The sequence below is a fragment of the Pipistrellus kuhlii genome, unplaced genomic scaffold (genome assembly GCF_014108245.1).
Source record: "Pipistrellus kuhlii isolate mPipKuh1 unplaced genomic scaffold, mPipKuh1.p scaffold_m20_p_64, whole genome shotgun sequence".
Taxonomy (NCBI): domain Eukaryota; kingdom Metazoa; phylum Chordata; class Mammalia; order Chiroptera; family Vespertilionidae; genus Pipistrellus; species Pipistrellus kuhlii.
The window spans coordinates 956945-982849 of record NW_023425567.1 but is presented as its reverse complement, the minus strand read 5'-3'; the positions used below and the strand labels follow the sequence as shown (position 1 = coordinate 982849).

Sequence of the window (25905 nt, the reverse complement as noted above, 5' to 3'; positions counted from 1 at the left end):
GAAGGACAGTGAAGCCCTGAGGAGGAAATCACTAAGAAGTTGTTAAAAAATAATGACAGGAAGTGATATGGGAAAACAGCAAGTAAAGTTTCAAAACAGCAACTGAAATTCGTAAATCTGTCACGATATATATTTCTATGCTGTGCATGAGGCCCCTAGAACCTTACTAAATGCACAAATTCCCAGCTAATAACTCATTCTCCAGCTGCCCCCTCAAACATCAGGTCGCCCCCTGTGGGCCCCAGACAGGAGCACGGAGCCAGCGGCCGGTCCCTTCCAGGCCGTCGCCGACGCTCCCGGACTGGCCCAGCGCTGAACAGTGCACGTCACATCGAGCCAGACCGAGGGCGAAGGGGGCGATGGCTCCGCACACAGCAGGCAGCCCCCCACGCTGCGTTCACAGCTCGAATCAGAGCTGCCGAGCGTGACTGCGACGCCGGTTTAACAAGACCAGGGTGGTAAGCGGCGCTATAGATGCCATCAGATTGGTTTTAATTAACGGCGTGGGGAGTGGAGATCCTGTGCTGCTGCTCAGCGCCCAATCGTTCCACAAATAGACAGAAATGCGATTTAACAAATGGAGTCGCCCTGCCCAGAGGCAGATGCCCTGGGATCTTCCCGCCTCCTCCCCCTGCTCCCCAGCCTCACCTCCGCTGAGGGCCCTGCTTCTCATTTCACCGAGGAGAGAGAACTTTCCAGAAGTCACCACCACCATCTCTCTACACCACAAAGTGCATCAAGACCCCGTCCTCCCCAGGGATGGAGGCCCAGGGCCCCAGCTCCTGGCCGGCTCCTGCCTGGCCTCACCCCTCCTCTGGCCCTGAGCGGGAAGGGCAGGTGGCAGAGAGGCAGGAGCCATCAGGGTCACAGCGGGAATCCTGTCTCCGGCAACCCCCATGTTGGCCAGGGAGCCTCCTGCCCGCCCTGCCCTGCCCAGCCTGCCCCCTTGGCCACCCTCCCAGCTACCGGACCCTCACCGGGATGTGCGGACCCTCACCGGGATGTGCCGGGCCCTCACCGGGATGTGAGGACCCTCACCGGGATGTGAGGACCCTCACCGAGATGTGCCGGACCCGCACCGAGATGTGCCGGGCCCTCACCGGGATGTGCCGGACCCTCACCGAGATGTGCCGGACCCGCACCGGGATGTGCCGGACCCTCACCGGGATGTGAGGACCCTCACCGGGATGTGCGGACCCTCACCGGGATGTGCGGACACTCACCGAGATGTGCGGACACTCACCGGGATGTGCGGACCCTCACCGGGATGTGTGGACCCGCACCGGGATGTGCGGACCCTCACCGGGATGTGCCGGGCCCTCACCGAATGTGCCGGGCCCTCACCGGGATGTGCCGGACCCTCACCGGGATGTGCGGACCCTCACCGGGATGTGCCAGACCCTCACCGGGATGTGCGGACCCTCACCGGGATGTGCCGGACCCTCACCGGGATGTGCGGACCCTCACCGGGATGTGCCGGACCCTCACCGGGATGTGCCGGACCCTCACCGGGATGTGCCGGACCCTCACCGGGATGTGCGGACCCTCACCGGGATGTGCCGGACCCTCACCGGGATGTGCGGACCCTCACCGGGATGTGCGGACCCATCGTGCGGCCCAAGGCCCTTCCCCTCCGCAGCACAAGAGCTTCCTAACAGGACGGCCCTTCTCCCAGCCCCAGGCACACGCCGGGCACCGTCCCAGCACCTTCCAGACTCATCTCCCCGCGAGGACAGGAGGGGACCGAGGCTCCAGGCCCTGAGACCTGCCCAAAGCCGCAGGGACAGGGTCCCCCCCAAAGCGGCCCCCAGGTGCGGGGCCGGGCGCCCGCACCAGGGCCGGTCCGCGCAGCGCTGTCCGCGGTGCTGACGACGCGGCCGCATCCTCCCACCGGGACGCGGCGCCCCGCCTGCCTTGCCCAGGAGAGGGCGCTGGCCAGTTTGTCTGATTCCCAGAATGTACCTTCGTGAACAGGGAACTTTTAATGGGGCCTTAAAGCTCTTTTAAATATGTTTTTTTGTTGATTTTATTTATTTATTTTAATATATTTTATTGATTTTTTACAGAGAGGAAGGGAGATAGAGAGCTAGAAACATCGATGAGAGAGACATCGGTCAGCTGCCTCCTGCACACCCCCCACCGGGGATGTGCCCGCAACCAACGTACATGCCCCTGACCGGAATCGAACCTGGGACCTTTCAGTCCTCAGACCAATGCTCTATCACTGAGTCACACTGGCTTTGGCTTAAAGCTCTTTTAGAACAAAGCCCATCCGCCTGCCCCAGCGCCTAGAACCGCCCCGGGGGAGGCAGGACACGCCATCCCACAAGTTCAGTTCAATATGCATGCGTGTACCAACGCGAGACTAGGAATGATGACATGCGTGTCCCGTTCGAAGAATCAGTACCATGTGTGCCCAGAACCCGGCTTAACAGGAGAAAACTGACGTTAGCTTTGAAATACACTGCCTGCCCCCTCCCCACCTACGGGTAACGAAGTGTGTGCACCATTCCGTGCCTTTCCTTTGTGGCTTACCAAATACGTTTACCAAAACACCTCGCTCTGCTTCGCATGTTTTGGACTTTGTATACATGACGGCATATTACAGTGTCCTGCACTCAACTGCCCGTCCCTAAGGCTGGCTCTGTCCCAGCCCGGGGCCTGGCTCACCCCTTCCCAGCCGCACAGCTCTTGGAACTTTCCCCCTTAAAACCGAGATGAAATTCACCCTTCGAAGTGGGGGACTCAGCGGCGTTGACAACATTCGCCGAGTGGGAGAGCTAGACGGCTGTCTGGTTCCGACCCCCTGCACCCACGGGACATGAGGCTTTCCGTGCTGCGCCCGGACCCCTCGGGGGCCCTCAGGGCTCCGGGAGGACCAGGGAGGCCTCGTTCAGAGATAAACCAGCTCCCAAAGACGCAGTCACGTCCTGGCTGGTGTGGCTCAGTGGATAGAGCACTGGCCTGCAGACTGAAGGGTCTCGGGTTCAATTCTGGTCAAGGGCACAGGCCCGGGTTGCGGGCTTGATCCCCAGTAGGGGGCGAGCAGGAGGCAGCCGATCCATGGTTCTCTCTCGTCACCGATGTTTCTGTCTCTCCCTCTCTCCTCCTCCATGAAATCAATGAAAACATACTTTAATAAATAAATAAAGATAAAGACGCAGTCACCGCTCTCACGTCTCCTGAGTCTACGCAGCACCTCCCAGTGTTAGGAGGCGCCCGCCAGACAGGTAGCCAGAGCGTCGCCATGGGTGGCCAGGTGGGGGGGAGGGGCTGAGCTGTGACCAAGGCCTGAGGGGTGAGCAGGGGCACAGGAACCCCTGCTGCTGTCACAGTGGTGCCCGCGGGCGGCCAGAAGGCCCGCTGCCCGGCCCCGCCCCGCAGTCCTGTGCACACCCGGCGGGTCAGGGCAGTGACTGACAGAGGGGCTGTTTCTCAGACTCGGGGAGCAGAGCCCTCAGGGTGCAGTGCCCGTCTAACCCGGACCAGGAAGCACAGCTGTCACCCTCTGCCCCCGAGCCACCGCACAGCTAATCTCGGCTAATTGTGATAGGCTCCGTGTGCGCTCAGTGCGCTGAGACTTGCTAATCCAATCAAACCTCCGCTCGCGTGGCTCTGAGCAAACGCTCCCGCAAAGCGCGAAGTAAATAAATACTCCGGCTTCTCTCTCTCTCTCTCTCCCTGTAGCTGTATGCTGGGGGGGAAGCGGGGGCATCGAAGAAATTTAATGAGGACTTAGCCTTTACTGCCCAAAGCTTCCAAAGGGGGGGCCGGGGGGTGGGGGACTGGGGTGAGGGGGAGGATGCTGGGGTGGAGCTGAAAGGGGGGCCAGGAAGGCCCCTCCGTGGAAATGCACCGGTTACTCTGGCGATGCTGCTGACTCCTCACCTCGCACAGCTGCCGGGGACCAGCTCCCAGCCAGGCCTGGCCTAGACCGTCGCTGCCCTGGCCCAGCCTCAGCGCCTGCCCAGGCGAGAGGCGCTCTGGGGCCCATCATGGCCACTTCCTGTCAGGCTTCCTTTTCCCTCCCGGCAGAAGGAGCGAGTGAGTGAGTGAGCGAGGAGTCCATAGGATGCAGCCACCGCCTCGGGCTGAGAGGGTTTGGAGCAGGGAGGGAAGAGGTGAGAAGAAGCGCTGGGCATCGACCCTGAGCAGGACCGTGCACCCGGTCACCGAGATGCTCCGGCTGGACCCATTTCACAGATGAGGAGCCTGAGGCTCCAAAGGTCGTTTAGCCACCTCGAGAGGATGCCGGGCGACTCAGAACCTGTGTCCTGCCCACTCCTGCACGGCACCAGGAGCACAGCCCTCCTCGAGCAAATCTCCGCCTGGCATCTCACAGCCGCTGCTGCTGCCAGGAGGGGACCACGTGGCGCGCACGCAAGCACGCACGCACATACAAAGGCACATGCACACGCGCACATATGTGTACACACGGGCACAAATACACATATGTATACAAGCACAGCATTCTGCAGGTTACAAAGGTACCTCCCCACAAGGATTTAATCCCTGCCCCAGGCCTCGGAGGCAGGGTCCATCCTTGTGGCCACTTTACAGGTGTGAAAACTGAGGCTGCGCGAGGAGAAGTGACTTATGCCAAGTCAGGAAGCTCCTGGGAGGAGGGGGTGGGAAGAGTGGCCTCCACTCCAGCGGGGTCTCCCCTGGCCGCAGGGCACAGGGGCTGCATGCACGGCCTGAGGCGCACACTCCCACGTGCCTTCTGCGCATTCTAGGGCAGTGGTCGGCAAACTCACTAGTCAACAGAGTCAAATATCAACCGTACGAGGACTGACATTTCTTTGGAGAGCCACATTTTTTTCAACTTAAACTTCTTCTAACGCCACTTCTTCAAAATGGAATCACCCAGGCCGTGGTATTCTGTGGAAGAGCCACACTCAAGGGGCCAAAGAGCCGCCTGTGGCTCTCGAGCTGCAGTTTGCCGACCACGGGACTAGAACGCCACGCCCCGCGGGCTGCTGACTGCGGTGGAGACGGGCAGAGTCCCTGCTTCCCAGCTGGTGCCGCTGCAGGAACAGAGTCCGGAGGAGAAGACCCAAACCAGGGAGTGCGGGGACGAACCCCACGGGGCGGGGGAGGCCTGCAGCTCCGGGGCTGGACTCCTGGAGGCCGCCCGCCCGCAGGCCCGGCGGGTCCCCACGCCAGCCACCAGCGGGCCAGGTCCCGGCTCCCAGCGCCGCTGTCTTTTCCACCCGCCAAACAAAGCCCTGAGACGCAGACAGCCTGGGAAGCCGCCCAGCCTCCCTCCATCCGGCGGGGCTGGGGCTGGGGCTGGGGGCTGGGCTGGGGGGCTGGGCTGGGGGGCTGGGCAGGGGCGGGGGGGGGGGGGGGCTGGGCTGGTGGGGGACTGGGCTGGTGGGGGACTGGGCTGGTGGGGGGGATAAATTACTGCGCGCCCAGCTGCACTGGATGTAATAAACCGTGTTGCTAAGAGACAAGCGCCCAGAAGTTCATTAAAGGACACTTGAAGCCGCGCTGCCACATCTCCCTCCGAAGGCCGCGGATTCGGAGCGGCCTGTCTGTGATTAGATCCTCCAGACCGCTCAGCAGACTCGTTAATAAAGTGACTTGCACTGACTCCGCCCGGGGCAGGCAGGCGTGGGGGGCGGTGGGACTCTCTTTCCGGAACCAGAGTGAGCTCCACTCACTGCCCTGGAGAGAGGCCGGACTGGGAGAGCCTGGAGGCCCCCCCGCCCACACACACACACACACACACACACACACACACACACACACACACACGGGAGCGCCTGCTTCTCCGCAGGAGGCGGGTCTCGGGGTGCGGGAGGGGGGTATCGGGGTGCGGGAGGGGGGTATCGGGGTGCACGCATGCTGGTTCTGGGGCCACAGCACACACCTTGCCCAGAACCTCAGGCCACGGGCCCTGCGCCTTCCGCCCTACAGCTCTAGTGCCGGGCGCGTGGCATCCTGTGAGCGGAGTGAGTGTGTGTGTGTGTGTGTGTGTGTGTGTGTGTGTGAACAGGGGACGAGACTACAACCCGTAGGACAGAGCCCGAGCCGTGAAGACGTGCAGCGGGCGGGGGACCCCAGCCCCGTCAGGAAGGAGCAGGTGGCGGAGAGGGTCGTGCGGGGTGGCACCGGGGCCCACGGTTCCTTCGGCCAAAGGTCTTTGAGCCCCGCCCACGGCCAGGCCCCGGGCAGCCACACGCTCGCAGGTTCTAGCTTCGCTGGAGAACTCCCCGGAGCCGGCGCGGGTGCGGCTCTGCCCACCTGGACCCTCCTGACGCAGCGCTGGAGCCTGGGGTCTGTTTGGAGTTCCGGGTCCGGTTGGCGTTGGGGGTCCGGTTGGAGCTCGGGGTTCGGTTGGATTTGGGGGTCCAGTTGGAGTTGAGGGTCCGGTTGGAGTTGGGGGTCCGGTTGGAGTGGGGGGTCCGGTTGGAGTGGGGGGTCTGGTTGGAGTTGGGGGTCCAGTTGGAGTGGGGGGTCCGGTTGGAGTGGGGGGTCCGGTTGGAGTGGGGGGTCTGGTTGGAGTTGGGGGTCCAGTTGGAGTGGGGGGTCCGGTTGGGGTGGGGGGTCCGGTTGGAGTGGGGGTCCGGTTGGAGCTCGGGGTCCGGTTGGAGTTGGGGGTCTGGTTGGAGTGGGGGGTCCGGTTGGCGTTGAGGGTCCGGTTGGAATTGGGTGTTCGGTTGGAGTTGGGGGTCCGGTTGGAGGGGGGGGTCCGGTTGGAGTGGGGGGTTCGGTTGGAGTGGGGGGTCCGGTTGGAGCTCGGGGTTCGGTTGGATTTGGGGGTCTGGTTGGCGTTGAGGGTCCAGTTGGAGTGGGGGGTTCGGTTGGAGTTGAGGGTCCGGTTGGAGTTGGGGGTCCGGTTGGAGTTGGGGGTCCGTTTGGAGTGGGGGATCCGGTTGGCGTTGAGGGTCCAGTTGGAGTGGGGGGGTCCGGTTGGAGTGGGGGGTCCGGTTGGAGTTGGGGGTTCAGTTGGATTTGGGGGTCCGGTTGGAGTTGAGGGTCCGGTTGGAGTGGGGGGTCCGGTTGGAGTGGGGGGTCCGGTTGGAGTTGGGGGTCCGGTTGGCGTTGGGGGTCTGGTTGGAATTGGGTGTCTGGTTGGAATTGGGGGTCCGGTTGGAATTGGGGGTCCGGTTGGAGTTGGGGGTCCGGTTGGAGTGAGGGGTCTGGTTGGAGTGGGGGGTCCTGTTGGAGTGTGGGGTCTGGTTGGAGCTCGGGGTCCGGTTGGATTTGGGGGTCTAGTTGGCATTGAGGGTCCGGTTGGAATTGGGTGTCCGGTTGGAGTTGGGGGTCCGGTTGGAGTGGGGGTTCCGGTTGGAGTTGGGGGTCCGGTTGGAGTGGGGGTTCCGGTTGGAGTTGGGGGTCCGGTTGGAGTGGGGGGTCCGGTTGGAGTTTGGGGTCCGGTTGGAGTGGGGGGTCCGGTTGGAGTGGGGTGTCCGGTTGGAGTGGGGGGTCCGGTTGGAGTTGGGGTCCAGGTGGGAGTTCGCCGTCTGGTTCCACATCCCCGCAGACGGTAAGCAGGCGGACAGAACCCTCGGTCTTGGCGTTTCTGAGCCTCAGAACCTCAGCTCCTGCTGGTCTCCCCCTGGACCAGCCACGGTGCTGCCTCTCCTCCCCGCACCGGGGGTTTGAGGGCAGAGGCCTCAGATCCAGCACCTCCACCCAGACATCAGGGAGCCTGCCCCAGCGGAAGTCAGCTTCCAGCTTCCAGCCAAAACCCTGCTCCTCTCGTCCAGTGCGGCCAGCGGTCACTGAAAGGCCGGGTCAGTCACGGTGGAGGGGACAGCCCCCAGCCCCTGGGCAGGCGGCCGGGCAGGCGGCCGGGGGGCGGGGTCCTGCCATCAGCGGCCTCCTCTCCCGCCCTCTCTCCGGCCCCTGGAGACACCAGCCCCACCGCAGGGCCTGGTACAGCTGCTCCCTGCGCCCAGAGCACGCTTCCCGCAGAGGCACAGGCTCACTCCTCCGGCCCCTGCAGCCTGCCTTCTCAGCGAGGCCTGGACCACTCATTAAAATAGCCACCCACACACACACACACACACACACACAACCCCACTCTGCTTCTCCGCAGAGCGCTCATCCGATTCACCGTTCACCTCCCACTGTCTCTGTCTCTCCCTGACGCTGGCCACGTCTCAGGAGCCTGTCCGTCCCCTGCGGAGCCCTGCAGCCAGTGCCGCTCGCACCGGGCAGGCACCGGGCAGGCACCGGGCAGGCACCGGGCAGGCACCGGCTGACGTCAGACTCCACAGGTGCGTGATCACTAGTGCCATCACCATCTGAGCACCGTCTCCCGGACATGTGCCAGCTGTCAGGCCAGTGGGCACTCAGGGGAGACCCACTGAGCTTGAGGCACAAGGAGTGCTGCCCCTGCTCCACCCTGTCCCCACACGGAGCCTGCGGGCACTCCATCCCAGCTCTGCCTCCTCAAGGCCCCCCTTTCCCCTGGGGGCCCACTGCCACCGCCTGCAGCCGGCACGGCGCCTGGGCCCCTTGGCTCTGTCCACATGACACCGGGGGCCCGGTGGTGCCAGCCCTCCTGTCACACCAGGACCAGCCCGTGGAGGGGCCTCGCGAGCACATGTGCCCTGGGCAGGGCAGCCGGGGCAGATGGGCGAGGAGAGCTGCTTGGGCGGGTGGGCTGTCCCCTGGGCAGGGCAGCCGGGGCAGATGGGCGAGGAGAGCTGCTCGGGCGGGCGGGCGGGCTGCCTGCAGGAGCCTGGAGAGGCGGACCCGGATCCTCCCGGAGCCGGCGCCGGCAGCGGCGGGCTGCGGGAACGCTGTGTGGCGCTGGAACCCGCACCGCGCATTAACTTCTGGATCACGGCTCTCGTATGTATTTATTTTAATTGCATTTTCAACTTCATTTACATGCACAGATTGGCTTTCCGCCTGAGTGACATCAAAGAGAAACACAGCTCCCTGCTCCCCTTGCCCCCGCCCCTCCTGCCCTCTCTCCCGCACCAAAGCCTCTCCCCGCTGATGACAGCGTCACTCACAGACAGCCGCTGGCGTCCCCCCCAGACCCCCCCAGGCCCCCCCTGCTGCTTCCAGTAACTTCCTGCTGCCTCCACGCGGGAGAAGACAAGCACCCTTCCTCTTCCTGAAGGTGGGCCACCCCCGTCAGCACCTTTCCGGTGGAGGTGACCCGTCTGCCACATGGAGACTCTGAGAGGGAGCCTCCTGCTGCTCGGTGTGTGTGTGTGTGAAACAGGAGGGCAGCTCGCACAGGGGACACCCTCTTGGGCACGTAGCTTCCGAGAGCCGTCTCCCGTGGACAGAATTAGCAAATACACAGGCCTGAGGGGCTGTGGGTGGGGTGGGACCCAATCCGGGCTCCTGGCTCCCCCGGGCGGCCCCACGCTCAGGGCCGAGCTACCCACGCGTAGGAGGGAGCTGGACGGAGGTGCCCTGCCAAGACCGTCCTGTCCCTTAGGTCATCGGTGGCGTCTGGAGACACAGGCCCTCGTGTCCACCGGAGCCCAAGTTCAGGCCCTGGTCCTGGCTGTGGGCACACCGTCTGCGGAGACCAAAGCCACCGGAGCTGCTGTCCGCACCAAAGCTGAGGTGCCTGCCTCGTCCAGGCGGTACGGCTCCGGGCACCTGCAGCTCAGGTTGCTGTCAATAATGCAATATTGGTAACAGCTCCCACACCCGCTGCCCGGCTGCCCAGCTGCGCATTGGGAATCAGCCTGGCATGCGCACCCACAGCCTCACAAACCCTCGGACCCGCAGCCTGGGAAGCGGGTTCTCCACTGAGACCAGGACAAGCACCTGCCCTCCACCTCCCAGGGGCTGAGGGTTCCCCTTGAACCTGGACAGAATATTACCCCCCCCCCATATACTTCCTTCTGCTGCGTCTTAACCACACGCCCAGGGGCCCCGCAGAAAACCCCGTGCGGCCACCTGAGAGCCCGCGGGATGCCCGACCAGAAGCTGCAGCCAGTGGCAATCTCTCCCGCAGCCGGGACGCTGCTGGGCCCGGGCGGCAGGGCGCTGCCCACACGGACGCCTGAAGGAAGTATGTTTGCTCCTGGAGAGCAAAGGCCGTTTCAAAGTGAGAAGATGCCTCCACGCGGAAGTGTGAAGTCACAGCAGTGACCAGAGGAAAAGCGCAGCCCCACAGGGGGCCTCGGCGAGGTGGGCGAGAGGAGCGGAGGATGGAGGAGGCGGATCCGGGGGCTGCTCACAGACGGCAGGGGGTGAACTTGCTTGGGGTCCATCCAAAGCCCCACCTGCCGCAGGCTCAGCCGCTACCCTGCAGCCCCCTCCCTGCATCCAGCTGGCCACACACTCCCAGGCAGGGGCAGCCCCAGGCAGATGCGGGGACTGGGTGCAGACCAGGGCCCCCTCCCTAGTTCTGCGACCTTCGACCTTCGACCTTCAACCGCAGAGTGAAATACCCCCCCATTATCACTGTGCCTCTGACAGACTCTACCACTCCTGCCCACAGGTGGGCCCTGAGAAGCTGCGATACACCAGGCCCTCCTGGCCCCGGGGGGACATGCCGTCACCGCCCCACACAACCGTGAGGTTTGGGTCAGGTGGGGTCGGGATCAGGACCCACAGCCCATGTGCCCGCAGCTCCCGCTCCCGTCGCTGGGAGTCCACAGGCCCGCAGCCTGTCCAGGCTCTGGCCTCCTCCGGATCCAATGACGCTAAGAGCCGGCCTTCCCGGCAGGGCTGTGTGTGGTGAGTGAGCCGGCCGGAGGGCCTGGCTCGGGGTTCGAGTCACACAGGAAAGCTGCAGGGAGCAGACCCTGTCCAAGGCCACGTGTTGAGGATGGACTACGGGCGGAGCTCTTTCCTGAGCGTGTGCCCTGCGCCAGCACCCGCCACCTGGCTGGTGGCACCCGCTGCTCCCCTTCCCAGCAGCCCCTCCTGTTCCGGAGGGAAGCCAGATCCGGGGCTGGTCCCCTAAACCTGACTGCCCACCAGCGGCGGGGAGACCCGCCTCTCCCAGAGCTGGAGGCTGAGCCAACAGACACCCCAAGGCCTCCTCCAGCCCCGAGTGACCAGCCCCTGGCAAGACGCTGCCCCCCCCCCTGCGGTAGAAGGTCGAAGGTCGAAGGTCGAAGGTCAAAGGTAGCGGAACGAGGCGGCTGTGGCGGGCGGTGGGCGCACACAGGGAGACACGCACCAGCCCGGACACAGTTCTGACGAAGGCGCCAGAGCAAACCCTGGGGAAAACTCAGGGCGGTCACCCGGCCAGCAGCTCTGGAGGCAACGTGGGGCCACGAAGTGACGGAGGGAGGGACCGGGGGTGAAGGACGGAGGGAGAGAAGGGCCCCGGGAACGGGCTCAGGAAGGTGTGGGCCCAGGACACTGGCCTGCGAGGGGCAGCGGGTGGTCAAGGGCTCGCAGGTGGCAGTGGGCGAGGCAGGACCAGCCCCGCTGCCTCCATCCACGCTCTTTCCCGCAGAGTGCGCAGCGCGGGGTGCGGGGAGGGGCGATTCTCCTCAACGTGCAGTGATGCCGGTGAGAACGTAGGCTCCTGCCCCACCCCGTGGCTCAGGGGCTGAGCGACGACCTGCGAACCAGGTCATCAGGGCGCATGGCCGGGCTGCAGGCTCCATCCCCAGTAGGGGGCGTGCAGGAGGCAGCCGGTCCATGATTCTCTCCCATCACTGATGCTTCTCTCTCCCTCTCCTTCTCCCTTTCTCTCCCAGATAATAAAAACTATATATGTTTTAAGAGTAGCCTCCTGGATAGGAGCGAACTCAGGAAGAGAACCTGGAACACATCTGTCCTTCAGGGCTGCACTCGTCAGGGAGCTCTCTGAGGGAGCCTGCCCGCAGCCCCCCGGGGCGAACACTTCCGGGGAGGAGCCCCTGGTGTCCGGCGTGGAGGTAACTCACGGCTCAGCGCCCGGCGCACACCACGGACGTGACCCCCTTCCAAAAGGCACAGCTCTGCTGCCCACTGAGGCAGCCCCGGGCAAGACGCTGCCCGGAGAGAGAAGCCCGGGGCCGAGCACAGGGCCCAAGCTCACCTCCAGGCCCGCTCCCCACCCAGCATGGCCTGCAGCTCACAGCAGGCTCCTCCGGGTGACGCTGAGCTCCCATGACGTTCAGGCCCGGAGATGCCCCCTCCACGTGGCACCCGGAGCGGGGACACCACCAAGGCAGGGAGCCAGCCCTCTGGCATCCGGACGGGTCTGTTGCTCACCCAGAAGTGCTTGTCACTGACAATCGAGATGAAAACGTTACTGCAAACTCATGGCGTAAAGCCACTGGGGCGGCTGACGGAGTCTTTACCCATCAGATCTCGTTAGGGAAGAGGGTCTGGCTCCACCAGAACTCACCCCAGCCCCAACCCCGCCCCCCGCCTCAGGGCAGCCACACCTCCTGTGACCGGCCACATCTCAGCTCTCACCAACTCCCCACGCCTCCTTCTCCTTTAAGGAAACATGTGCTGTTTTCGCTGCCTTTCAATCCCTTCGTCCACCGGAGACAGGAGTTACACAGCACCTGTCTCTCTCTGCTTCTGATCAACAGCCAACCTGTTTACTTCTAGGGGGCCTTGGTAACATCTTTAAACATGTGTGCATGTTTCCAGAAGTAACGGGGGAAGGAGGGGGCGGACAGCGCCAAGGGTATGAATGGGAAACTGACAGCTTCTCCACGAGATGCTGCTACTCGGTGACTATTTCTAACACGTGGATAGTGGGGTCATCGTTCACGTACTCTGGCTCATCACCCACGTCTGTCTCCGCAGGTGCACGTGGTGTGAGTCTCTCCCCTGGCAAACCTATCCATGAACGCTGCCTTTCCGTGTACGTGGAGTGAAACGCAAACTCCGAAATGCCGGCTTCTCCACCCCTCCCCCACATCTCAGCTCCTCCGGGGCAGGTCTGGGGTGACCAAGCAGAGCCAGGGTGCAGCCCAGAATCCCCTCCAAGAGCTGGTTCTCCACCTTTCCCCAGCCAAGCTGCCAATCACCACTAAACTCTCCCAAGCAGAGAGGGGAGGAGGGAGAGAGAGATACACGCCGGTAAATGTTAAGTCTACCAACTCACTCCCCGTGACCTCTGGAAGATTCCGCGGGGAGCTGGGAGAGCAGCTTTATTAGCATGCTGCGCCAGGCCCGGCCCCGCCCCCTTTATGAGCCCTTGTTATATAAAATGCCACAAAGGGTAAGGGAGAACAACACACTTACAGTCACACACACGCGTCCAGCCGGCCAGGCCAAACACCGGCGGCTGGACAGAGGGTATTTTTAGTCATTTAAAGGAAAAACACTTTTAAAAAGCCTGAGAACAAAAGTTTTCGTTGTTGTCTTTTTTTTTAATATATTTTATTGATTTTTTTACAGAGAGGAAGGGAGAGGGATAGAGTTAGAAACGTCGTTGAGAGAGAACGATTGATCTGCTGCGTCCTGCACCCCGCCCCCCACTGGGGATGTGCCCGCAACCAAGGTACATGCCCTTGACGGGAATCGAACCTGGGACCCTTCAGTCCGAAGGCCGACGCTCGATCCACTGAGCCAAACTGGTTTCGGCCGTTGTTGTCTTTCTTACACACAACACACACACACGGAGTCCATTCCCTTCCCAGGCACCATCCCCATTCAAATTCCTTCCCCATTCACATTTAAAGGAAAAGGAAGGCGGGGACAGTTCCTTCATGGAGGCGGCACCTTTCCCAGTGCTTCCCTCTGCATTCCGGCTGACAGATCGCGCACAGCGCCCGGTTCACGGTCACGCAGAGATTAAACAGCCCGAAGCAGCCGCTACACACAGAGGGGAGCGCAGACCGGAGCTCCGGGCGCTCGGAGCTGGGACACTATCGCGCTGCACAGCACACACATGCATCGCTGCCACAAAAGCGGCGGGATTAGCGGATTTTCTCTCTTTTAAATCTTCTTCTAAAAGTCAACAACTCCTTTTGCCCCAGTGGGAAAAAGGAGAAAAGGCTCACAGCCCTCGGCGATCACAGGCGCCGGATTCGGAGGCGGTTCCTTCCTGTGAGGAATCTGGTTCGATTCCTCGCGGTGATTAAACTTCTTTGTGCTCCCGGAGAAGGGCCTCCGCCCCGCCCCCTCCAAACCCGCAACGGAGCAATCAAAACGGAAATGCGGCCGGGCCCCCTCCGGCGGGAATGGGAGCGTCCGCTCCCGCAGGGAAGGGGGCGGCCCGGCGGAAAGGGTTAACCGTCCCAGCCGCCGTCCAGCCGGAGCCCCGGCCCGGCCCGGCCCGGCCCGGCCCCGCGGGGGGCACAGCCCTCACCCCCTCCGCGGCCGCGGCCCCGCCCGGCGCGCTCCTCCGTCACTTTCCAACTTCGAAGCCTCCGCTTCTCCCTCCGGAGCCGCCGCCGCCCCCGACCCCTCCTCCCGTCTCCGGCCACCCCTCCGCCTCCCCCGGGGAGACCCCTCCGGGGAGGGGGCATCTGATCGGCCGCCCCGCCAAATGCGGGAAGAAACGAGGGCCCGATCTGCGGCGGAACCGGGGAGGGGCGGGCGGGGCGCTGTCCAAGTTCCGTGCCGACGGCGGCCGCCGGGCGCGGGGGCGGGGGCGAGGGAGGGGCGCCGGCCTCCCCGCTCCCCCAGCCCCCCGCGCCCCCGCCCCCGCCAGCCTCGGAGCCCTGGGAGCGCCATTGGCTGCGCCGCCCAAAGTTCTTCGCTCCGGGCGGCGTGAGGAGGGGAGGGAGCGCGTGTGCGGGGAGGGGAGGGGCGGGGAGGGAGGGGAGAAGTGGGGAGGGAGGGGAGGAGCGGGAAAGGGGAGAAGTGGGGAGGGAGGGGAGGGGCGGGGAAGGAGGGGAGGGGCGGGGAGGGAGCGCGTGTGCGGGAGGGGCGGGGAGGGAGGGAAAGGAGGGAAGAAGTGGGGAGGGAGGGGAGGGGAAGGGCGGGGAAGGAGGGGAGGGGCGGGGAATGAGGGGAGGGGCGGGGAGAGGCGAGGAGGGAGGGGAGGGACCAGGAGGGAGAGGAGGAGCGGGGAGGGAGGGAGGGGAAGGGCGGGGAGGGAGGGGCGGGGCGCGCGGCCGGCGGCTGTCCGCGGTGCTGAAACCGCGAGCGCTGAGCTCAGCGCAACTAAGTCACAAAGGACAACTTTTCCTCCGGAAGAGCCGGCGGGCGGCGGCGGCGGCCCGGCCCCCGCCCCGGGGGAGCCCCTCCTGGGCCCCCGTCCACACCGGACGCCCGCGGACCAGAGTCGGGGCAGAACTGGGGGCCCCGGGGCGCGTTCCTTTTGTCCCGGGAGCGGGCGCGGGCTCGGGAATAGAAAGTGATGCGGAGAAGTGAGGGCCGGCGCCGGAGCACCGCTCTGAACATAGCAGGTGCAGTGGGACCCAGGCATCGCTTCCCAGGAGTTTGGGGTCAAACCACAGTCCCCCTGCCCCTACCCCCAGAAATGCCCACGTTCCCCAAACAGGTCCCCAACTCAAGATGGACGCCGGCCGCTGGCCGCTTTCAGTGCAGCGCGGGCCCGGGCCCTGCCCGCTCCCCTCGGCCCGGGAACCGGCTCCTCCAGGAAACGGGCCCGGTAACTCGGAGGGCGGCGCCGGACTCCTCCGGGAGCCTGAGCGCGGCGCCGAGCGGCACTTCCGGGGTGCTGCCCAGTGCCCGCGCCCGGCCCCGCCGCGGCGGGTGCGCAGGCCGCTCCTTACTGGTTTGTGGCTGAGCGCGGCCACCGCGGCGCCGCTCGCCGAACCGCTTCCTGAGGCGGCCGTTCTGCGGAGACACGGAGCGGCTCAGCGCAGCCGGGGGGTCGGTCCTCACCCCGGCCCCGCGGCGCCCCAGTCCCCCGCCCCGTCCCGCGGCGGCCGGCGGAGCCGGGCCCTTACCTGTGGCTGCCGCCGCATCGGGGCCGCTCGCGGGCGGGCGGGGGCCCAGGCCACCCGGCGGCGCGCCCCGGGCCGCGCAAGTTTGCCGGCCGGGGTGCGAGTGCGAGTGAGGGGAGCGGGGTGTGAGCGGAGGAGGGGGAGGAACAAAGAGCCAAGTAAACACGGCGAGCCCGTGCGGAGCGATGCTCATAAATATTCCAGGCGCGTCCTAATCCCCCACCTCCCGACACACACACGCACGCGCCGCGATGCCGCTCGCCGGCCACAATCGCCCAAACTCCTGCAAACTGTGGCTCCCGGGGTGGAGCCGGGGCCGGCGCACACACTCGCACAGACCGGGCCGGGCTCAGGAAGATCCACCCGGCACCTCAGGCCTGCAGAGCCCGGGTGGAGAACGAGAGGACACCGGGCTCGGGTCTCCTAGGCCCCCGACCCCCCCGTGTCCCCCCAACTGTACAGGACTGCGGAGGGGGAGCGCAGCGGGTCCCGCAGCAGCTACCGTCCCTCTCCGGGGGCAGCTCAGGAAGGAGCCCCCTCCGGAACCTTCAGCGGGGCAGACCCTGCGGGGAGGATCGGGGCGCCGGGCTCGGGTCTCCGGAGCCCCCGCCCCGGCCCAGGACCCCGGCCGCCTACCTGGCGGCGCGCGAGCTCCACGGCGAGCGCCTCGGGCCGGCTCTGCAGCTCCATCCCGGCAACTTGGCGGCACTTTGCGCCACTTTGGCCCCCGCTCCCGGGAAGTTGCAGGGCTCCGCGGGGGCGACCGGACCGGGCCTCCCGGGATGGGGGACACGAGCCCCGTCCCCCACGACCGAGAGGAGGGGGCTGGAGAGGGGGAAGAAAGGTGGCCGGGCGCCCCGGCTCAGCGCCCTCGGCCACCCGAACTCTTCAGGACGCCCGGCGGCGAGTTGCGCCGGGTCCCCGGGCTGCGGGAGCCGCCCGGCGCATGGCCCCCCGGCGCCGGGAGCCCCGCGCAGGCCGGGCGCGCCCGCCCCGCCGCCCCGGCCGCCCGGAGCCGCCGCCGCCGCCGGGGACTATATTTCCTCCGGCCGCGCCGGGATCTCGCGGGGTCTCGGTAAAGTTGTCCCGCGGCCCGATGCCAATTCGGCAGTGCCCGGATGGAGCGGCCCGGCGGCGGGGGTTGGCGGCGAGGGGCGGGGCCAGGGCGGCGAGGGGCGTGGCCCGCCGCTCGCCCCGCCCCCCGCCTGCGCTTGCGCACTGCCGCCCCGCCGCGGCCAGGCGCCCGGAGCAGAGAACAAAAGTGACAGCGAGGGGCGCCAGCTCGCCCACCCGGCTCAGGGCGCCGCGAGGCCCTCCTCTCGCCCTCCCCAGCCGAGCCCGAGGATATCAGGGCGCCCCCATCGCCCTCCTCTGGGGAGCCCAGCCTAAGCCAGGGTTAAGGAAACGTCTGTCCATTTTTCATTTCTTTCCCCTCTGGCTCTGGCCGGCCCCTCCGTCCCCGGCTCCGCTTCCCCTCCCGACTTTGTTTAACGTGTCCCGCCTCCCGCCTGCCTCCCGCGCTAGCGCGGCGACTGTGCCAGCCTCCGCCGCCGCCCGACGGCCACCGCGTGGTTCCAAGAGCGGGAGCATGCATCTCTTCACTCCTCTAACGGCTTCTACACTCACATTAAACTCTACAGAGGCGCTGGACTTTTTAAGACTTTAGTTAAAAATCGTAAATAGGAGGTGTGCAGGAGGCAGCTGATCAATGTTTCTCATTGGTGTTTCTAATTCTGTCCCTCTCCCTTCTTCTCTGTAAAAAAAAATCAATAAAGTATATATATATATATATATATATATATATATATATATATATATATTTATTTATTTATTTTTAAATCATAAATGTGCCAGTCAATGTGACATAAAACAATGATAACTACAGCCATGGAAATCACATTTCCAAACTCTGGGCCCACAGCCAGGAGGTTACTGTCTCCAAGTCCAGTCCCGTGGATTCGCCGGGTGGACTTCCCATTCTAGCCAATTAACATGGGAATGCCTTGGGCCTCGTGGGTAGCGGCCAGCATGTTTGAAGACGCTGGGGAGAAATGTGCAATCGGACTTTAAACGTTCCCACTGGTGGGTCATGGCTACGTCATACTCCACAGCACAGAGAGCACCCAGGCACGCACACTCAGCAAATGCCCCTTTTACCCCGCCACCTGCCACCAATTACACCAGGTTCAGCAGAGCCGTGGGCATTCTTTTCAGCTGGGCCCCCAATGGAGGAGGAGAAAATGCAGGTGCCAAGTTACACAAACAGCGTAAGCTCACCCAGGTAAAAAGAAGGAAAAGTGCCGCCAACCAGCTGTAGCAACCTTTCAGAGGGAGTTTTCCCCCCTAATTTTTAGCATTTTCTAAAATTGTCTATAATGAGCATGCAAGAAATAATCCTCCTATATAATAAAAGCCTAATATGCTAAGTGTCTGGTCATCCTCCTCCATTCAACCAATCAAATTGTAATATGCTAATGATATGCTAAGGCAACTCAACCACTCACTATGACGTGCACTGACCACCAGGGGCCAGATGCTCCAACTGGTAGGTTAGCTTGCTGCTGGGGTCTGACTGATGGGGACTGAGCAAGATGGGCCAGACACGCCCTCCTGCAGTCCCTCCCTGATGGTGCACTGTGGGGTCCCTCAGCCTGGCCTGTGTCCTCTCACAATCCAGGACCCCTCAGGGGATGTCTGAGAGCCGGTTTCAGACCAATCCCACGGCCAGATTAGGGACCCCACTGATACACAAATTCATGCACCAGGCCTCTAGTAAGAAAAATAAAATGAGAATTTAAAAATCTCAAGGTCTCGCTCTGATCTTATGTCCAAGTTCTGGTAAGGAGGGAGCAGTGCCCACCTCACACCTGACGGGAGACACAGCACCGACAGCTGCCGTGAGTGCAGAGGGAGGAGCACGGAGCAGGATCGGGTGGGAGCTAAGCCGTGTTCACCTGAGGCTGGAGCTGGCCTCCTGCATGCACACCTGGCCTTGCCTCCCCTGCAGGTTCCTCCCTCATCCTCTCTGAGCAGTCCTGCCTGGCTTCTGGCTGCTCCCAGCCGGTGGGCTCAGGAGGCATGGGGCAGAGCCCAGATGCAAAGCCTGATGGGGCAGGGAGGGCACGGCTGCTGGGCAGAGCTGGGCCCTCGGAGAGACTTTCTCTCCTTGGGGCCTCAATGCTGAGGATCCTGCGAGCCCAGAGCTGCTGATTCTGCAGCTGCGGAGAAAGGCTGCTTCTGAGTGAAGCAGAGGAAGGAGAGAAGGCGCTCAGACATGGAGAGACAAGTCCTAGGGCCATCGCTGGAGCCAATCAGCGTGCCCCAGGGCCATCCCCAGCCTCCTGCAAGTTCTTCTTGCTGATGCGATCACTTTCCTTCTGGAACTCTCCGGAGCGGGTTTGGGTGGGATGTGTACCCCATTACAACGGAAAGACTCCTGGCGCAACCACCTTACAGGATCCGGGTACAGAGACTGCACCCAACCGTACCCTGGCTCTCCGCTTACAAACCCCAAGGTGCTCGAATTACTACGGAACCTGCTTTCTTAAACAGCGAGTGAGCAAACGCAGTCACCGGGGAAGGCGAGGCGGCGGCGAAGAGAAACCGGTGTACAGATCCTGGGCGCCTCCCTGGAGGCGTAATTAGTGCATCTGGCATCACTCATCCTCAGCTCCTGTAATTTCCAGCTGCGGCTGAAGCTGCTGAGCAGGAAGGAGCCGCTATTAATTAGCACAGATTCCTCAGGTGATGGAATGGAGGGGCGCTGGTTGGGGGAATGCAAGTGCACATCGTCCCACGTGTCGATTCTCACCGAGATCCCTGCCTGCTGGGCTCGCTTAGGGGGTCAGCGGCTGTCTTCTCTGACCGCGGCCCTGGGAGCCTGGCCCTGGTGACAGGCCAGCCCTCCCGCCCAGCTCGGCCCCGTGTCCCTCCCTGATCTCCGAAGCCTGTCATTTCTAAGTTCACTATGTCTTATCCTGGCCTTGGCTTGTGGGGTGGCCTTCTGCCGTCATAAACATACCCCCAATGTTTACCTTCCACTGTCATTTAAAAGTGCTGCCGCTGAGAATAAAGACGTGAGGGAGAGACCACACCATGCCCACGGGTCCCGAATCCAGCCCTGATTTCAATAAAGTCACTTAGGAAACAGTCGTGCTTTTACTGAGAGCTGTCATCTTTCTGCAAAACAGGAACGCAACGAAACACAGCCACTGCGTGCGAACCTGGGCATCACCAGCTTCCGGTCCCTCAGGGCTGAGGCTGTGGGACAGCAACCTGCCCACAGCGGCGATGGAGGGGGAGGCGGGACCCGACACAAGCTCGGCTCAGGGAGCCTCTGGAATCCTGCAGATGCAATGAGGGGCCCTGGCGACGGGAACAGGAGCTAGATGCTCCTTGTTTGAATGAAATGTTTTCTTTCAGATGAGATCGGGCGCGTTCAGGGTGGTATGGCCGTAGACTGAAATGTTTTCTTTCAAATCTTCGGACAGCCTCCTCCTCCTCCTCCTCCAACACCACAGCAACCAGGCAGCAGGTCGGGGAGCTGTCTGTGAGCGAGGCTGAGTGGAGGGGGAGGTGGGCTGGAGCAGGAACCTCTGCACCCCTCTGAGCCTCAGTTTTGGCATCTAGAATATGGGCACAACAACCCAGTTGTCGGTTCCTGTCAACCCAGGTGCTCCAGGAAACGGAGGCCCAGGCTGGACCATTGAGGGGGAAGGCCGGGAGGTGAGGGCGGGGCTGGGGCTCGGCCAGGCTGCGGGGAGTCCCCGTGTCAGCCCGCCTGGGCACCCACTGCACTGTCACTGCCCAGGAGCCGGGAGCAGGAGGCAGGGCTGCAGCACAGACACGGGGATGGAGCTCCATGGGAGCCAGCAGGGAGAGGTCTAGGGGGTCTCCCTGCCAGGGCACAGGGCTCAGCTGCTCCCAGAAGCAGGTCACAGCCCTGGCTGAGGTGTGTGCCTGAGGCAACATCTATGTTTTCCTCTCTCCTCCTCCCTCCCTCCTCTCCACTTTCTCTGAAAAAGCAATGGGAAAATATTCCAGGCAGGGATTAGCCAAAATAACTAAATCTCAGCACATCTGACCACTGGTGCCCTTCTCGGAGTCCTCGGTACTGGGATAGTACCTAGAATGCCAGAAGTGGTGTTTCCTACCGAGATTGCTCCCCCTACCCCATCTCGGCCTTCACTTTTCATACTTTCTCCTCTGCCGCCTGCCACTGTCCCTGTAGGGAGGCCAGAAGGATTCGCAGAGCTGAAGTCTGCTTCGTAAACAAAGCTCTAAAATAGGGGTGTCGAACTCAATCAGAGAAGGGGCCAAAATCTAAAATCCAGCCTAAATCGCGGGCCGAATGGTTTACTGAACAGTCATAAACTGTCATTGTGATGGAAACGCAGCGGAGTGCAGTGATGACAGCGCGGTGCGGGCCACATTGCAAGGCCTGGCAGGATGGATTTGGCCCGTGGGCCTTGTGTTTGACACATGTGCTCTAAAACAAGAACCCCGCTGGGGAAATCACAGCAAGCCTCTCCGTGGTGGGATGGAGCGCCCCCCCTCGGCCTCGTGGTAACAGCCCATGTGCTGAGTCCTGGCGGTGTGCTCTGCACCCATGTGCGCTGTGGTCCTCGCACCCCATGCAGAGGTCACAGGTGAAGAAACGGACTCGGAGTTCAACAGCTGTCCGAGGCCCATCCAGTAAGCAGCACGGTCAAGAAGCAAACGCCATGCAGTCCACTCCAACACTCATGCTCTTTTTAAAAAATTATATTTATATTGATTTCAGAGAGGGAGAGGGAGAGAGAGAAAGAAACATCAATGATAAAGGGAAAATCAGTTGTCTCCTGCGGGCCCCCCACTTGGGGTTAAGTTAAACTCAGGCATGTTCCCTGACGAGGAACCAAACAGTGAACTCCTGGTTCATAGGTTGACACTCAAACTGCTGAGCCATAGTGGTGGGGCTAAAGTCTTTTTTTTTTTCTTCCAGATCTTTTATTTTATTTTTTCCCCCATTTTTTTTAATTAAGGTATTATATGTGTACATACCTTACCAATCCCCATCCCCAACTCCCATACATGCCCTCCCTCCCCAGAGTTTTTCGTCCATCAGTTATGCTTATATGCATGCATGCAAGGCCTTTGGTTGATCTCTAAAGTCTTTTATTTGTTAAGTAATTACTTAATTTATTTAAAATTTTAAAAATAATTCTTTATTGTTGAAAGTATAACATGTCCCCTTTTATCCCTCACTCACCCCCTCCACCATGCCCCCCCATCCTATTGTCTGTGGCCATGGGTTATGCATATATGCACACAAGGTCTTTGGCTGATTTCCTCCCACCCCCCATCCCCCACCCCCACCCCCCACCCTGTGGCCCCCTGCTGGGCTGATGGAACGTCCGGTTTTAATTCCTTAAACCAGGAGCGCCATGTGGTTCTGCAGGCTCCTTTTCTGGAAAGCCCAGAACGATTCCCACCTGAAGACTGGAGCCTGCCTACAGCAAAGGCCGGAACGCAGCTGGGATTCAGCCGATATTACCTTGCACCTCCCTTCACCAGGGTAAGCGGGGCACGCGTGACCTGAGACATGTGTGACACGGTGTCATGACACTCCAGCAGCGGAAAGAAAGGCCAGCTCACACGGCCATTGCCACGAGCGCGTTTTGAATTAGGGGAGGCAGCAAACCAACGCATCTAGACGCTAACTTACTGAACATCAACATGAAAAGGACCAGCCGGGCAGCCATGAAGCCCGCAGGGGCTGCGCAAACTGAAGGGGTTTTTGGAGGTAGAGTTCAGAAAAGACGGGCTAACACCTTTGGAAGCCTAGTTCACAAAGGCTCTCGCTGAACAGAAGCAGCCGAATTCAATGCCGGCAGGAGCCCGCATGCAAACGGCCTCCGTTCTCCTGCGTTGTTGGCAGTTTAAAGCTGTCATTTTGGTCAGCACTGACACCCACCGTGCAACGTGCACATCAGCTACGTGCTACTGGATGTATGCATAAATCCTCCTTTATTTCTATCAGAAAGGCATCGATTACCTCACCTTACAACATGTAATTAAGTAAATGTGCTATTCTGCTTAGCCTCACAGGGTAAACATTGTATTACTGTAAGAAGAGAAGTTGTGATTTTAACAAGCCACATTTCAACAGAAGAACTGGGACTCTAAGAAAGTCTTTTACTACCTAAGCCATGTCCCTATGTGGTACATTATATAGATGATGAAAAAATGAGAGAGGCTGAAAAACCAGGACACAGGCTTCACTGGAGGAGAAGGACCTGCCGCTGTCTCACAGGGAACACGCCTTTGGAGGGGAAGAAAGGGGAGGGATTGGGGCTTTGGGCGCTTGGCACACGCTGATTGGTGGTTTCATATAAAGCACATGATCAGGAATCAGGGGCTGAGGGTATGTGGCAGGTGCTGATTGGCGGCTCAGTGTCCAGGCCATATAAGGCGCCTGGTCAGGTGCTCAGGAACGCCCAGGCCCCAGGGGCAGGTTAGGTCACCCTCCGTCCACCAGGTGGGGGAGGGAGGATCTACCAGTTGACCGCAAAGAAACATCCAAAGCTGTAGAGAATTTTTGAGTTTATTTGAGCCAGACTGATGACAATTGCCAGGAAGCAGTGTCTCAATGGATTGAGAAAATGCCCGAGAGAATCAGTTTTACAGGCTTAGGCCGTGACTACCTGCCGGGACTCACTCTTAGTTAGGAATTATTTTATACATTAGAGTCACAGGAGACATGATGACAGATTAGGAGGCGGGAGAAAGTAAAGTGGGGAGATCTCTGCGGTTGAATAAAAAGTCAAATGCAGAGCCCCAGGGGGCGGCCCCGGTGGCTGAGTATCACCCCTGCACCCAGACGTGGGCTCTGGTCGGGGTACATGCTCGGGTTGCAGGCCCGACCCCCCTAGGGAGAGTACAGGAGGCAGCAGACTGATATCTCTCATCAATGTTTTTCTCTCCCCCGCTCAAAGATCAATAAAAACTGCATTTTTTAAAAAGTCAAATGAAGAGACACTTCTTTTACATGGGTAAGAACAGGCTAGTTAACACATTACAGCACGGAGATGGTATGTGGGCAACAATGAGGGGGTCTGTGGCCTCACGCCCTGGTGGGAGGTTGTGCCTGCCACCAAGGGGCCTGGGAAGGGGATTACTCTGACATTCCAGGGAAGGGTCATCTGAGATGCACAAAGGCCATAAATAAGTTCACTTTCTTTTTTTTTTCCCATATATTTTATTGATTTTTTTACAGAGAGGAAGATAGTTAGAAACATGAAACATCGATCAGCTGCCTCCTGCACACCCTCCACTGGAGATGTGACCACAACCAAGGTACATGCCCTTGACCGGAATCGAACCCAGGACCTTTCAGTCCGCAGGCCGACGCGCTATCCACTGAGCCAAACCGGTTTCGGCCACTTACTTTCTGTCTCTGAGGTTGTAGGGCCTGCCTCACAGACCTCCCTGCGCTTGTCAGGTTTGGCACGTGGCCCCTTTTCACCCACAATATGAACAGCAAGTGGACTAATCACACTTTGATGTTCAAAGCAAAAACTAGCCCTTCATACGGCACCAGAAAACAAACTGGGAGGAAGGAGCTCCACAGACAACTAAGTATAAAGACCCACAAGCTGTTAGTGGGAGGGAACCATCTGGGGTAACGTTTCTATCGATGAAGAAAAGGTTTGTTCCTTTGGTAATCAGTTGAGTGCCTATTACGTGGTAAGGACGGGAAAGCAGGAGGTGCGGCTGGGGCTGGGAGAAGGGGGCTAGGACTGTCACCATGGGGCAGGGAGAGGAGACCCAGGGCCGCCTGTAGCTCGCCACCAAAACCCTGCAGAGTCCCCGAGAGCAGGCATCCGATGTGGAAGGGCTGTGGAATGGGGTGGGTGTGAGCCCCGGGCTCTGGCCCCAGCTCAGCCACTAGCCAATCAGATGGCTTTGGCAACCATCCTGAAGGGTGTTACAGGTGCTCTCTTCAGTTTTTGTTATTTTTTAATGTTTTTGTTGATTTTTTTTAAGAGAGGGAGAGGGAGGGAGAGGAGAAACATCCATTGGCTGCCTCCTGCATGCCCCTTACTGGGGGTCGGAAACCCAGGCGTATGCCCTGACCAGGAATGGGATGGGTGACCTTTCCGTGCGTGGGATGTCCAACCAGCTGAGCCCCTCCATCACGGCCTCCTTTGGTTGATAAAAACAAAGACACTGCCCTGGCTGGTTTGGCTCAGTGGATGGAGCATAGGCCTGTGGACCAAAGGGTCCAAGGTTCGATTCCAGAAAGGGCCCCCTGGCCTGTGCCCTGGTCAGGGCTCATGGCGGAGGCAACCAATCGATGTGTTTCTCTCACATTGATGTTTCTCTGTCTCTCCCTCTCTAAAAGTTAGTGGAAAAATATCCTCAGTGAGGATTAACAACAACAACAAACCCAAAACACAGTAAAAACAAAGACTTCTCTTTCTGCAGTACATCGTTAGCCAACACTCTCTGACCAGACACACGTTCATATTATCCTAACACCCAGTATAGTGCCCGGTTGTGGGCTTCCTTTTCACTCCTATCGCAGAAAAAGAACAAACATGTTTTGGATTCCTTGTCTTAGGGGGAGTAAACACATGGCAGGGAATAAGTGTGACTTTTTCTCATACACCCAGAGTGGGGGCCCTTTTATTTTTTTAAATATATTTTATTGATTTTTTTTTTTTTTTTTACAGAGGAAGGGAGGATAGAGATCTAGAAACATCGATGAGAGAAAAACATCAACCAGCTGCCTCCTGCACACCTCCTACTGGGGATGTGCCCGCAACCAAGGTACATGCCCTTGACCAGAATCGAACCTGGGACCCTCCAGTCTGCAGGCCGATGCTCTACCACTGAGCCAAACCGGTTTTGGCCCCTTTTATTTTTAAAAAAACCTTTACAGTTGTTGAACCCAGTGTTTAGATAAGAAGTCCCCCCACAGGGGTCCATGGATAGGTTTTAAGGGAGAGTTCAGAAATACCCCAATGCAGACCAGACGGGAATGGCAAGAAATATTCCAGGTGATGAATAGCAAGAACCTATAGGCAAAAATACTCTACCCAGCAAAGCTATCACTCAAAACCGAAGGCCAGATAAAGAGCTTCACTAGTAAAAAAGAGCTAAA

General features: G+C 60.8%; 1 protein-coding gene across 2 annotated transcripts in view; it reads right to left on the bottom strand.

Annotated features, from left to right (window-relative positions):
- The window catches only part of PHF21B (PHD finger protein 21B), a 37195-nt gene extending 20622 nt beyond the window's left edge, over window positions 1-16573 (bottom strand). For both annotated transcript variants that reach the window (XM_036420259.2, XM_045575093.1), the window contains exon 1: window positions 16395-16573. In XM_036420259.2, coding sequence (XP_036276152.1) covers window positions 16395-16448 — 54 coding nt within the window. In that variant the 5' untranslated portion in view covers window positions 16449-16573. The remainder of the gene's footprint in view (window positions 1-16394) is intronic.
- Window positions 16574-25905: the final 9332 nt, after the last annotated feature.